Raw genomic sequence first — 15,503 nt, 5'->3', positions numbered from 1 at the left:
GCTGAGGTGGTATTTTTTCGCAAAATGATTACGAGTTTTTCACGACCTGGTTCGTGGTCGGGCCCCACCGTGACGCACACCCTCCCTTCTTATTTGAGCAACATAAAATAAACGTAACATTTGTCACGAAATATTATCATAAATATATTATCATTTAATCGTTATCTTTAAATCATTTTTAATGAATAAATAATGAAATAACTTTATTAATTACTATCTTTTTTAATTAACCATAATATATAAATAAGAAAAATATTTCCCATATAATTAATACAATTATTGAAAAAAAATTAAATAAATTCATAAACAAATAAACAAAATATATTCAATAATTTATAAACAATTTTCATAATAAAAATGACTCTCATTAATATAATATAGGTTCACGGATTTATATATGTAATTAAATTATCCACAAGAATTATATATGCAATCGAGATTTTAAAAGACTATATGACAATATACTAACATTCAGATCTATCATATTTTATGCCAAAATTCCATGTTCACTTATATCATCATTTCAATTGCAGGTTTCATCCCATTATAGAAGTTAAGCAGCATCGAGCAGGATCCCCAGTAGGATCCCGTATGTAAAGGAATTATTGAGAACTATTGAAAAATATAACTATTCAGAAAACTATTGAAATTTTATGTAGTATTATGGGACATTACTATTGAAAACATGAAGTTTACTATTGGATGAATAGTTACTATAAGTATTTACTATTCATTACTATTAGAATTATAAATAGCTTATTATTGGAACAAATAGTAACTATAGGGCACTTACTATTCATTACTATTAGAATCATAAATAATTTACTATTGGAGCGAATAGTAATTATAAGAATTTACTATTCTTTATTATTAGAATCATGAATAGTTTGCTATTCTATTAGAACAAATAATTACAAGTTACTAATTCGCGATTTTTGTGGAAATTTGATATTAGTATTAAATGATATGCCAATTACTCTGGATAGTACGCGAATACTCTAATTAGTAATCTTTTTATTGTATTTTTTAAAATAATGTTATGAGTGTATGTACAGGATGTCTTATTTTAAATGACAGATTGAGATTTTTCGAAAATTATTGAAGAAAAACATTTGAAATAAAAGATATACGTTTTGAAGGGAGATAAATAATAGTAAAATTAATTTTCGATAAAAAATCAATACATGATTTCTCCGATTATTCTGCATATAAAAGTATTAAGATAAAATTGTCAAAAAATTAATAACTTTACACTTTACTTTTGCACATTTCAACATAAAATATAAAATATCTCATAAACTATTCAACCTTTGTTATTATATTTTAATATTTTTATGCATAAAATAAGATAAATAAATTAGTGCATAGAAAACATATAGTTATTTTTAAAAAAGAATTATGCAATTTGTAATATGCAATTACATGTTTTTCTAAAAAGCAACAGCATTTTACACCCCGTAACTCATGAAGAAAGAAACTATTGAGAATTATTGGGAATTATTCAGATTTCTATAGTTATCATTCAATTTCTGTAGTAACTTGAGTAACTATTGGCGATTATATACATGAATATCTATAGACGCCAATAATTGTACATTTTCAGAACTATTCGCCAATAGTTGCAATTACTATTCAATTACTATTCATACACGTAGTCGCCAATAGTTACTTTTCAGAACTATTCGCCAATAGTCGCAGTTACTATTCAATTACTATTCATAGAAATCTAGAATAGTTTTCAATAGTTCTCAATAGTTTCTTTCCATACGGGATGGATGACCGTTTTAAAAACATGCAATGATAAAAAATGTTTCATTATTTTCTCTCAGTTTTTTTATTTTTTTCACTTATTTTCCGTAAGAGGTGTCACGTATATTATAGATTTTCACAATCTATATGGCTGTCTGGATATTCTTATGCATGTCCTACATGATATACTTTTTTAAACCATTTTCATCCTGTGGTCATATTCCGGGATTCTACATACTAGGAATTAGGTTAGTGAGCGGTAGTAATGATTTAAGTACTTATCAAAAGTAAAAAAAACTTAAAACTAAAAATAATACGAAAAATAATACGCAAGTATGAGCTAATAAAGCTAAAATATATAGATATAAAATAGATGTAAAAACAAAAAAAAATATTTGATCTATGTAACAGGAAAGAAATATCACAGTATGAAGCATCTGTGCAATAGAATTAAATAAAACTAGATATATTATAAATTTTAATCATTTTTCATCATTTTTCTATTTTTTAACATTGTTCTTTTATCACTTTCCATAATTTGATTCTGTTATTCGTAGCTATTATGCATTTATTGTTCAAACTTTAGTAATGTATATAATTATAAGTTATACTTATTCATGTTATTTTATTTTAATTTTCAAAAACTTCTATATTAATGAAAAAATTATGAAACGTAAACATATAATAAAATATATTAACCTGAAATGGTACTTATACTATTACTTATATTAACACAAATATTTTGCATTACATATTTTATATTAAAGTTATTATAATTATGATAAAACTGCAAACATTTCTTATATATTTCTTATATTTAAAAAAAACATTTATACTTTAAAATAAAATTTCCATCACAGTTATTATCATAAAAACAAAAACATTTTTGTAGAAAAACTTATACTTCAAACTAAAACATAACCATTATCACAGTTATTTATCGTAAAAGAAGAACATTTCTTATTATTGTTATTAGAAACATTTTTACTTCAAACAGAAACATAACTATTATTAATTATTATTATTAGTTATTTATCAGTTAATACATAACTATTATTAATTACTATTATTAGTTATTTATCACAAAGAAAAATATTTCTTATATTATTATAAATTTTTACTTAAATATAACAATCACACAATTACTATTTTTTTTGTTATAAAAATATTATTTTAACTCTTTAAAATAAAAAATTTATGTTTGTTATTTATGTTTTCTGTATTCATTTTTAACTTAATTTTTATATTATCTCTTTCCAATATTACGTTCTTTATGCACTTACAATACACATACTATTAGAGCCAATATTGGACCAATCAACGTTCAAGCTGCAGTAAGTTTACAGAATTATGACATATAAGTTATAAGTTTAGCTAAATGTTTATCATATAACGTTTGTTAGAAACCAATCAACATTAAATCCTAGTTTAATTATAACGAAAGTTTTATTAACCTGGAGATTAAGGTCAAAATGATAGAAATGGATATTGGTCGAATTTTTCAGCATGCCTTCGCTAGTTCGCTGTATTCATCGAAAATCAAGGGATAAAAATTAGCTTTGCTTCGCTGCATGAAAAAGCAGCTTAAAGCTGTAATTTCATGCAGCGAAGCAAAGCTAGCTTTTATCTCCACTCTACTTCAATAGTAGCGAAAGCTAGCGTTGAAATGTTATTGCTTATCGCCTCCTTCTTTTTCATGGAGCGAAGAAAAGCTAGCATTTTATCCCTCCACCTCAGCGTAAAGACTGACTGTGCTTTGATATTCATTGAATTATAATTGTCAGTACATCAAATAATGGAGCAATATAGATGTATAATGGTACAGTTGCAATAAAGATTAGGAGACACATAATCGCTGCACTGGCTATGATGATACATTTATTATTATTACATTACATTACATTTATTATTATTTTTATTTATTTATTATTTATTTTATTTATTATTTATTTATTTATTTCGTATATATTTCTGGTCAAAGATGTCCCTTCCATAATTTTAAAATTATATAATAAATATCTGTATATCTTTTATAATTTCTCTTTTACTTCACAACTTTTTTCTAGCATTACTTCGCTATAAATTCGATTTAGTCGAACTTTTCAGCATGCCTTCGCTAGTTGGCTATATTCATCGAAAATCCATGGAGAGGGAGTAAAAGCTAGCTTTGCCTCGCTGCATGAAAAAGCAGCTTAAGGGAAAAAGTCGGAGTCGGCGATCTAGCGTAATATATAGAAGTCTGTGGTTTATTCTGTTTGATTCTTGTGATTTATCTGACGATTTGCGACAAGAAAGGATATTGTCAGATCTTGTCAATTTATAACAGTTGATTTCAATTAGAGTAATCAGCACATTGATATTTGATCGATATCCATTGGTAAGTCACATAATTTTATCTGATCAATATATTCATCATAATGTCGGTATGCCATTTTTCACGTTATCAATCATCCAGCCATGAGTAGATGGGTCTTGTCTATTGTTGCTAATTATAATTTAATTGTATCATGCTCTTAATATGCGTATCTATATTAAAATTATGTAAAAATGCTTAAAAGGAAAAAGACAAGTTAAATAAATACAACACTTTAAACGATTTGATGAAATGTTTATATAAAAATAAAAAGATTACTTTTATCCTTAGCTATATAATGTAGATATTTTATATTTGCTTTTATCTGTCATGCTATTATCTTTAATTGTGATGCAATATGTGCAGTATAATTAATGATTGATATGATTACTTTCAAATATTCCTTTTGCTAAAATCTTATAGATTATAGAGATATAAAAGAACAGATTTTTTTCTATCATAAAATTAAAAAATCTTTCTGTAGTGGTACAATAAAAATTTATAATAAATTTTGCTTTAAATGTTTAAAACTATAGCTTTAGTGTTTTATCTATCTACTCTATTTATTTAAATTAACAAAATCTATATTGACTTTTGAAAATTACAATAATTGCAAATAAAAAAGCACTAAGAGTCAAAACATGGTTATTAGTGTGTAATTTATTAAATGTAATACTTATTGCTTGAACCTATATTATGTTTAATGAGAATCATTTTATTATGAAAATTGTTTATAAATTGTTGAACATATTTTGTTTATTTGTTTATGAATTTTTGTCAATATAATTGTATTAAATATGGGAAATATTTTTCTTATTTATATATTACAGTTAATTAAGAAAGATAATAATTAATAATAATGTTATTTCATTATTTATTTATTAAAAATGACGATTAAATGACGATATATTTATAACGGTAATATTTCGTGGCAAACGTGTTTCGTGTTACGTTTATTTTACATCATTTTTTAATACACTGATGTCAAATGACGAAAAATGACCTTTAATCATCATCATAATGACATTATCTTGCTACTTGAGATATGACAAATGATATTCTACACAGATTTTATACGAATAATCTTAATATATTCGGTATGATCACAGTACATTCAATATAAATAGAATATTTGTATGATATCATGTGTTCCTAGGGTATATCCGATATATTCTGAAGATGAGCTTAAGAATATATAAGAAATGTTATACCATCGAGATGTCATATGAATGTTCTCTGGTATATTAGGCAATAGTACGTATGACAGTACTTTCAGTATGAATGTAGAATATTTGAATAATATCATGTGCTATTAGGGTAATAGATATAGATAAGATTAAAGATCTCTGTTTATTACAAAATTTTTTATCTAATAAAAAAATAACAATTTGTTAACATTTAAACTAAATTTCTGTGTTTTGTATATTTATGTCTTTTATGTTTAATGTTTAATTTTAGTTATCTTCGTCTCTCTTTTATTTTAAATCTTTTTAAATTATCTTTTAACATAATTATATAGGATATAAAATACACATAATTATTTTGAAAAAAAGTATATACTTGCATGTTGCAAGTTGTATAATTTTTCTAAAGCAGCTGTTTTTCTCTATTAATTAATTTGTTTTATGTATGCTTTACGCTTAAAAAATCTAAAATGTTATTTGTATAATCATTTATTTTTATACATATAGTTTATACATATAGTTATAGTTTTCAGATATATGTCTGAAGTTTTTAATGAATTATATAACATATATTTGATATGTTTTCAAAATTAAATTGAATAAAAGTGATGCTTGTTCTTGATTAGATTAGGTTTAAGAGACAAATTATCTTATAAAAATATCTGTGTTAAGTGTAAACTGAAATGTACCAATTAAACTTATTTTTATTTTTATCTGTCTATATTGGAATCTCTTTAATTTTTAATTATCTCTCAAAATTTTTGAGATTTATATTATCTATCAGAATATCTTTAAGACAGAGAAATAGGACAGAGGACAGAGAGGGAGGAAAAAAAAAGAAGAAAAAAGGAGAGAAAAGGGAAGGACGAGAGAGAGAGAGAGAGAGAGAGAGAGAGAGAGAGAGAGAGACTTGAGGTAGCGATATATCAGTGATATATGAAAATTTTGTTTACAAGAAATGCAAGCATATATAAAATGTTCTAATTGCAATGAATGAGGAAGTGATTTATACTGATATCATATAATTATTTATGTTATGCTCCCAATCAAGTATAAAAATAAATACTTTTTATTGATTCTTTGTTCTACAAAAAATAATGTTTGAATAAAATTGTTACTCTCATTAATAAAAGTAAATAGAAATAAAAAAACTTTGAATAAGAGAAAAAATTAATGTTTACATTTCATTGCAGAATAATATTCATAAAAGATTCAAAATGTCTCTCTATCCCACACTGGAAGATATGAAAGTAGATCATTTGATGAAGGTAGGCTCGATGTAAAGAATCTATGTTCCAAAATTATAAAATGTATATTGTAATTTACAAAATAATTTTTCTGTTATCCAGAAATAATAAATTATTTATGCAACTGAAATAATATTGCAGGCTCAAATGCAAACTGAATCACAATATGCTTCGACTGAACTTGCACTTCCCTCAGCTCCTTCGACACCGACCTATATTCCTTCAGCACCCACTATGTTGTATCCATCTCTAGGAGATTACATGGGTCTCGAGCTGAATGAAGAAATCATTGCGCAAAATATGCCCGAATATGCGCTTGCCACACATCAAAATGCTGATGTATATCAATATTATATAAAATAATTCATACTTTTTAATTACTATAATAAATTAATACGGTTTTAGGTGGCATTTAATTCATCAAATATAACGTGTGGTCCATTAACAGGAATGATTGCTCCTTTATCAGGACAATTAATAACTTTACAAAAAGCTCATGTGACAAATGGTATCAGAGAGGTAATAATTTATTGCTAAACCAATTTCTACTATTTCATATTTATCAAAATATTCCAATATTCCGTATATAATTATGTACATATTTCTCGTGAAGAATTATAGCTTCTTAATAAAATACTTTTAATTTTATAGTTGACATTATGTAAAGATGCTGATGGAAAAGTTGGTGTTAGAGTACATGCGATAAATAATGGAATCTTTGTATGCCTTGTAAGTCAAAATTCTCCGGCAGCAATGGCTGGATTACGTTTCGGTGATCAAATTTTGAGCATTAACGACGTATGTGTTGCTGGATATTCAATGGATCAAGTGCATAAGCTTTTCCGTAATGCAAATGTCAATGGGATTAAAGTAGTAGTACGCGATAGGTCAGAATTTATATTTTAATTACAAAATCTTTAATTTTACTAACATTTAATTTTTTGATGAATATAATATTAAGTTTATTGCAGACCATTTGAGCGTACAGTAACAATGCATAAAGATAGTATGGGTTACATCGGATTTCAATTTAAAAATGGAAAAATAATCGCTCTAGTGAAAGATTCTTCAGCCGCGCGAAATGGACTTTTGACCGATCATCAAATACTCGAGATCAATGGAAAGGTTTGCACAACACATGTTTCGATACATACTACTAAAAATGTTTACTACAGTTTACGTACATGTATTATAGATTTAGTAATACTGTTATGTAGAACATGGCTAGTATCTATTTAGAATAGAGAATAAAGTAAATAATGAAACAACTACTAGACAAATCAATATTTTGCAGAACGTAGTTGGAATGAAAGATAAAGAGGTCACAGCAGAAATTGAGAAAGGTGGAGATATCATCACAGTGACGATAATTCCATCATATATTTACGATCACATGGTGAAAAAGTATGTATTTTATTGTATAAAAACACAATGAATGTTACGCTAGAAATAAGTATTATTCAAAAGACTCGTGTAGATTTTATATGATATTAACATAAACAAAATAAATATAAATTAAAATATATATATTGAAATATTTTTTATAAAGTTTTATAAATTATGTTACATTTAATATTTCTTTCTACAGAATGTCTAATAATTTGTTGAAGAATTTTATGGATCATTCTGCGCTGGATCTTTAAACATGGAAATAAAACCATCAATTTCTTGTATGCCATAGCCAATCACCAATGAGTATATGCATTATTCTTTGTAGCTTCAGTAAAAAAAAAAATAAGTATGCTGCATATCGTACATATTTACAAGATGCCAATCGTATTTCTCGTATAGTAAGCATATATGTGATATCCGTTCAGAAATAACCTATTTCGTGTCAAAATCTATATGACGCTAAGTGGCTTAAAATTACGAGAAGATATTTATCAGAGATTATTTTTTTATACATCAATGTTTGCAAAAAAATACACAAATTTGAATATTTAACTTGAAATATAAGAAAAAAGTTTCTAGTTACATTTATTCTAATAGCATTATCAACCAATATTATATATGATATATCCTTTGTACATTACGTAAATTTTTATATAAATCTCCATTACTTATATTACAAATTATACATGTTATTATGTTTTTTATTTTTAAATACTTGTTTTTTTGTTATTAAAAATTTTATATTTTTTAAATATTTGTTCAAATATATAATATAATGATTAATATTTTTAACACACATCACTGTTTAAATTAAAAAAATTTATAATGTAAAATAACTGAAAATTTGAATTTCAAACTTTTATTACTTTATAAAATCTTATAAGCAATACATTTTCATTTCAAAAAGACAATATTCTTTTGTTTATGTAAGAAATTTATATAAAAAGCTCAGGTTATTATAGCCACTAAGCAAACATTAGTTGATATTTTATTATCTTTTGAATATCTTCTAGGATAAAAAATATCTATTTTAAATTATGACAATATTATTTGATTTCTTTTGTATTTACTATATTTGTCAATATTAAAAATACTATAATATATAAAAATAACTATAATATAATAAAAAATATGATATAATCTTTCTCTCTCAACTTTTTTTGATATTCTAATAAAAAAATTAATGTTATCAATTTTTAACATAAACATCTTAATTATTTAAAAAGTATAAATTAGCATTTTACTAATATTTCTTCAATTTGTAATATATATATTTTATCAATATAAACTTGTTCACTATTCTTATAAGCTATTAGTATTAATATAATTTCTTTTTCAAAGATGATGAAAAATATTCTAGAATTAATAAATGAGATGTGTTTTTACATTTAAGAAATAGAGATGATATTTTAGATAACTCATTTAATAAAAAATAAATATTTCAGGAATATTTGAAAAAGAATTTATACAAATTGAGTGCCAATGTTACTTTACATGTAAATACCATAAACAAAATATGTTAAATTGATTAAATAAATGACTAAATAACTAAAGAAAAAAAAAGTGTTTTTAATAAACCCGAGTTACATAGAATGGAAAAATTCTTCAGTTTCTGCATATTAGCAATTACAAATAGAATACGATGTATTTCATAAATTGTACAGTTATAATAAAAAAGATTCTTCTTTAATTACAATTTATTAAGTTCAATATTATTCATTTTTCGAGCTATTAAATGAATCTTCAGTCTGTTTCGGACATCTAGTTCGTATTATGCAACTGTAATACCAGCTGTTTGCAAATAATTTCTCAAGTGATTCGCATTTGCTTCGGGAATTTGGCCCAATAATCCCGACAAATGTCCTGGTGACAATCTTCCAAGACCTTGTGCCAAATGCAAACGTATGTCACCAATATCTGTCAACATATTACACAATTTTATATAAATGCAATATTAATTAAATGGTATATCTTTACAAACATTATTTAGAATTTTTATTTAATGTTTTCAGAACAGTACACCTTTTAATGTGAAAGTATATGAGAAAATAGTCATTATTTATCTCAGGACGAATTAAATATGGAAAAAAGTTCATACTTTGCAATGGATCTTTCCGAGGATTTCTTGCACAAATGAGTTGACTATAGCCAACTTGATAGCCAGCCGCATCATCTTGATCTGGAAACGCGTCATCCTCCGGCAATAAACTTTGGTCTTGCGGGAGCTCAAAGAATTCAATCAATGCAGCTAGCAAACGAGGATAGTACGAATTGTATGGAGCCTCCAGCATCATGGGACAGTCAATTAGCAAATTTGAAATTCCCACAGCCACCACTTTTCGTTCTACTTCACCCGCTATTTTTTGCAGATCGGTTATGAGTACACGCTCCACGACCATTCCAAACATTCTAGATATAAAAATTATTGTTTATTGTAATTCTTCAAATATCCTGAGATATAACACATCTTATACAATATTCATAAAACTCACTGTGGTTGTATTTGGTCGATAATTGTAATCAAACTTGACGATGTATATCTAATGATATAGTATGCAAAAAATATTATTAGACCTTTTACAAATTTCGTTGTCTTTGATATTGAAAGCCTTTGAAAGAACAGCACGAAAATCTGTTTCATATACGGCTCCAAAACATTTCTGCAATATCATACTAGCATTATAATTGATACATCATTCGTTAAAAGTATATACAATATAAAGTATAAACAATATAAAAAAATAGACTCTTTTTACAAATATTCTTACGGTTCAAAGTGCTCAATAATGTTTTGTATTAGTAAAAATCCTTCATGGTCATTTGCTTTTGATGCAATTAACTTCTGGAACACTCCCAACAGTGCACTTATTTTGTCCTGTGCTATAATTTGATGCGAACCATGACTAATGAATGCTTGTAACAAACGAATTAAAGGATGGATATTGGCTTGACGTTCAAATAGTACAGGCGATAACAAACACGGGAACAAAGCCATATATGATTCCGGTATATCTTGATTAGTTCGTAGCTCCAAAAGCAACGCAAGAATTTGAAAAACATAAGGAATAAATTCTGAAAAAAGATATAAATATGAGCAATTAAACAATTTGTAACATATTCGATTATGAATAGCTTACCTGGTACGTCCTGTTGCAAAATTCCTTGAAAAATAGGAAACAACGCTTGTTCAAAGGATAACGTTGCTTCAGGATTCGTTTTGCAAACAATTCTAAAAAAAAGTGCGAGTTTTCACTATAAAGAATGCAAAATAAAATACAAAAGATAAAAATAAAAAAAGTCAATTCACGATAATCACAGCATTTTCTTTGCATGAACGATATGGATATTAATAACTTACTTAATAGACAAACTTAAAGTTTCAAAGAGATAATGATTGAAGTTTGGCCGACTTGGATTTCGAGATACAATCGCAAGTTTCTCAGTAAGTTTTGGAAGTAAATCGGCTAGGAATGGCACCACAGCATCTTGCAGAATACTGAAACTCCTCATGATAGCTTTCATAACATATTCATTTTCTTCAGAACCTGGGACATTCAAACACGCAAAGAGTCCTTTCAATAAATCTGCCGCTAACGGTGATATATTGATCCCTTTGACTCTATAAAATTTGAAAAGATTTTCAATTGATTAATCGTATGAATTGATGATTAAGATATCATTTTTATTTCTTACATGGTCAAATTATCAGCACCCCTTATTGTGAAAATTTTTTCAATTGCACAAGCAGCATAAGTATGTACAACAATACTATTGGCACTTAGATGTCTTATTAATTGCGGCAAATTTCCTATTACCATTTCATAAGGTAATATCGATCTAAATGTCATTAAGAATTTTATTCCATCCGCTTTAAGTACTGGAAACTCATTCACTGAAATGTATTATTTTAATTTTATACATATATATATATATATATATATATATATATATATATATATATATAGAGCAGTAATTATTAGAATATAAATCATACGCCAAACTTGTTAATTTTCAGAATTTTAAGGAAATGCTAAACAGATGAATGAATTCTGACAAAAACATTCATACATATGCACATCTAACATACATACATACATACATTTATACATGTGTGTACACGTGTTATATATATGTATACATATATACACTCATATATACATTTCTACATACAAATAAACAAATTTTCATATTGCCTGTTTGTGTCACAATACATACATATAGGTACTTAAGAACTCAACATTGTTTCTTTATGTAATCTTCTAGTCTAGCAATATCAGTTTTATAGGTACTGGACATTACAAACGCGCGCTGTGCGCGCGTTATTTATCTTTTTCAACACAAGAGCAAAAATTAATATAATACTATTATAATACTATATAATATTATAATTTATAATAATATAATATTATAATTATAATACTATTATAATATTTTTAACTTCTTGATACATAATTGTCAAAACGATCCTCTGTGAGATCAATACAATGACAGCTATTCACGAAGTTAGCGCAGCGAGAGAACCAATCGGCATCGCGGAAAGGCGGCAACAATAATTTCGAGAGATGGGAGTGTCATGCCTTTTTTTTAGAAAAGAAACAGGTTGTAAAATTTTCATATAAAACAAATATTAACGCGATTTGACAGCTCTGGACACCATATTAAAGTATCAAATAATAAAAAAGAAAAATTATAAAAACTTTTCTCGTTCTTTTACAAAATTCATGTTAGACACATATTAATACATTAACTTTAATTGTGGAAAAGGATTTCTAAATCTACCAAATTAATAAAAAATTAGAGTGATACAAAAATTACTGCATTCAGTTAGTAATAGACAAGTTCAGCATCTCCTTAAATGATATAAAAATAGAACTAGCACTAATTATAAGTCAAATTAAATTATTTTTTTTTTAAACAAATGCATTCAGTATACCATCCGGTTTTGCCAGTTCAGGCTCGATATGTTGCGCAGCAAACTGTGGTATGGAGACAAGTTCGCTACTTTGAGTAACTCCATGTCTCTGCGTCTGTGCTTTACTCACACTACTAGTAACAAGATAAATAGCAGCATCTTTATTACGCCAATGTTTCGATGGCATTTCAGCATATTTTTGTAACATTACCTAAAAAATACACAAATTTGCAGAATGTATATGTATTATTGCATCGTTTATAAAAAATATTTGTTGAAATCATCAATCATTGAGATCATCAATGATCTATTCTACTATATTCTACTATTTACCTGTATATATGCTCCAAAAATCTCCATAATCTTTGCTTCAAAATATTTAGATAATACTTTAACTAAATCACAAGCCGCACGCCTCCTGGTATCTACATCACTGCCTTCAATATCCCGTCTAATATATTCTTCGGGATTATCCACAAATAATTCATTATCCGATTCTGCAAGATTTTAAAAACTTAATGTGATATAGATTTATCATATTCATATTAATATAAATTACCTCTAAATTCCATATTAGGAATAATGACTTTTTCGCAAATATTGCTAAGAGTTGCTGGCTCTTCAAATAAATGTCTATATTGTGCCCGATCAGCTACCGTGGCCAGAAATTGCAATGCATTTGAAACTAACTGTAATAATAATATATCGCTGATAGATTGCAGATATATTCCAACATTTTATAACTCACGTTTTGTTTCTAAAATTCCCAACAGAACAACAAAACAATATTGAATTTAACTCACAGCATCATATTTAGGCTCTTGTCCTGCAGATGTGAGTAAATTCCAAACTGCTGTAACAAATTGAGGTAAATAAGGTTGAAATTCCTCATCATACTTTTGGGCATATAGGCCAACATTGTCGCACACTTGTGATTTTAACTGCTCTATTACACCTGCTTCTTCCTCATCCTTTAAATAGGTTTGAAATTGAGAAATTATTTTGATCTTAAGCATTTAAATATAAATTAATAGTAATATATATTTAATTAAATATATAAATTACTGTGGTTTGCAAGGAGGGAACATCAACAAGTAATAAAGTATGAAAGTTTCTCATCCACACTTCCATATTATCTTCAAAAAATTCTGGCAGATCCTGTATTAATAACAGTAATAATATTTATAAATTTATTTTATAATAAATTCTCATTCATATTTGGTTGATATTTGATTGATAGATACAACACATGTATACACAAATACTTACTTGGAAGTTAAGAGAATAAAACACTTTACATAAGATAACTAAAGAATTATATATAACCTTTAAAGCTTCCATATTGTTAGCGTGTACTTGCGTTAAATTCATTGTAGTCTGTAAAGCAATTTTGTTTAAAAATATTTAAAAATATTTGCATGCAAAAAATAATTGATACTTACTAAAAACAAATCTGTTAGAGGCTTTGCAAATTTATCTAATACAAATTTTATTTCCGTCCACAAGATTTCGCTTTTAAATTCATATCTATATCTCTTAAACAAGGAATGTGCGGTATGCAAAACACCATTGATCACATGAAAATCACCAGTATTAAACTTTTCTACCATCTGATCAATCAATTCCGGCCATTTGTTTGGAAAATCATACTTTCCAATAATAGATATCGCATCCGATAACTGCTTTTGTATCGAATCTGGTGAATGTAACATCAGATTGACAATTAACTTCTTGACAGTGTCTCTGTCTTGAGCATGTATGTGATCCACTGTGTCTTCTTCCTAAAATGAAACTCTATAATTACAAACCAAAGTACAACGCAACGTAACGATGACATGAAAATATATGAAGGATGTAAAAAGAAAAAAAAACCCTACCACTTTCCAATTGCGTTTGACATAATTTTTAAATGCAACCGCGCCAGCGACCCTAATCGTAATGTTGATCTCAGACTTGTCCACCAAATGAAGCAGTAATAAAGGATAGTTTTGATTAACTTCCACCGATTTCAAAAAGAGTTCAGCTGAAATACAAATCGAACAATAATGTGTGAAAAACGTATACAAAACGCGTTCAAAATATGAAACGCTGAAGAGCTTATAGGTTATACCGACCTGAACATCTGACACTCACGTCCGTGCTGAGGGTGTGCTTCAAATATTCACTCAACGTTACCAAATTATCATCAGTGAGCTCCATTTCGATAATTAGAGAACCGCTTTTTTTTTTTTTTTTATTAAGCCACGCTTATTTTCAAAAGATACAATCCGGCAGCATCGGCAAAGAATACGAAAAGTAACGCCGCGTATATCACAACCGGCTTTCCATTGGCGACAGTTGGCGACAAACCGCGCGTAAATTTGAATTGACGTCGTGACTACTGGGATTCCGAAACCCTATTCGACGAGTAGAGCAACATTTGATTTATCAAAACCACCAAGAAATTTTCGCTTTTTTTGTTCTGCTAATTGGTCAAATAAATACAATTCTGGCTGAGTTCGAGGAGCGCGTTATTAGACTAGAACTATCACATTAGTCTATTCTCAATTTACATATAATGAGCAATAAAGATGAAATGATGTGATAGTGCTAATAGCGCGCTTCCCGAACGCAGCCTAAATCTATTCATGGAGTAAAGTTTTGAGCACATCTATTGATTGTCGACT

At 27.1% G+C, this 15,503-nt stretch overlaps 3 protein-coding genes across 6 annotated transcripts in view; 1 reads left to right on the top strand and 2 right to left on the bottom strand.

The window, feature by feature from the left end:
• The first annotated feature begins 3,944 nt into the window (after positions 1-3,944).
• LOC105422339 (syntenin-1) lies at positions 3,945-9,488 on the top strand. 4 transcript variants are annotated; one of them, XM_089075429.1, is made up of 9 exons: positions 3,945-4,126; positions 6,083-6,201; positions 6,480-6,554; positions 6,675-6,872; positions 6,939-7,052; positions 7,185-7,420; positions 7,505-7,658; positions 7,828-7,937; positions 8,122-9,488. In XM_089075429.1, exons 3-9 carry the CDS (start codon positions 6,504-6,506, stop codon positions 8,174-8,176), a joined length of 918 nt encoding a protein of 305 aa, XP_088931555.1. In that variant the 5' UTR covers positions 3,945-4,126; positions 6,083-6,201; positions 6,480-6,503; the 3' UTR covers positions 8,177-9,488. The 4 variants fall into 4 exon arrangements, with proteins under 4 accessions (XP_088931555.1, XP_011629982.2, XP_011629981.2 ...); XM_011631680.3 differs by lacking the exon at positions 6,083-6,201 and adding an exon at positions 5,259-5,356; XM_011631679.3 differs by lacking the exon at positions 6,083-6,201 and having other exon boundaries at positions 3,946-4,126.
• Cse1 (chromosome segregation 1) lies at positions 9,475-15,095 on the bottom strand. The gene is made up of 16 exons (XM_025217145.2): positions 14,952-15,095; positions 14,715-14,860; positions 14,280-14,618; positions 14,107-14,214; positions 13,903-13,995; positions 13,641-13,808; positions 13,397-13,526; positions 13,171-13,334; positions 12,859-13,048; positions 11,619-11,817; positions 11,284-11,544; positions 11,063-11,154; positions 10,694-10,997; positions 10,418-10,585; positions 10,024-10,334; positions 9,475-9,842 (listed from the first exon to the last, which is right to left on the bottom strand). The coding sequence occupies exons 1-16, from the start codon at positions 15,034-15,036 to the stop codon at positions 9,697-9,699; spliced, it is 2,904 nt and encodes a 967-aa protein (XP_025072930.2). The 5' UTR covers positions 15,037-15,095; the 3' UTR covers positions 9,475-9,696.
• A 27-nt stretch (positions 15,096-15,122) lies between these two features.
• LOC148936960 (uncharacterized) overlaps positions 15,123-15,503 on the bottom strand; it is a 25,248-nt gene continuing 24,867 nt past the window's right edge. The window contains exon 7 of the mRNA XM_089075435.1: positions 15,123-15,233. Coding sequence (XP_088931561.1) covers positions 15,215-15,233 — 19 coding nt within the window. The 3' untranslated portion in view covers positions 15,123-15,214. The remainder of the gene's footprint in view (positions 15,234-15,503) is intronic.

The sequence above is a fragment of the Pogonomyrmex barbatus genome, unplaced genomic scaffold, assembly GCF_055798465.1.
Source record: "Pogonomyrmex barbatus isolate J1 unplaced genomic scaffold, ASM5579846v1 scaffold19, whole genome shotgun sequence".
Taxonomy (NCBI): domain Eukaryota; kingdom Metazoa; phylum Arthropoda; class Insecta; order Hymenoptera; family Formicidae; genus Pogonomyrmex; species Pogonomyrmex barbatus.
Note: the sequence above shows the minus strand (reverse complement) of the source record. Positions and strands in the feature narration are given on the sequence as shown.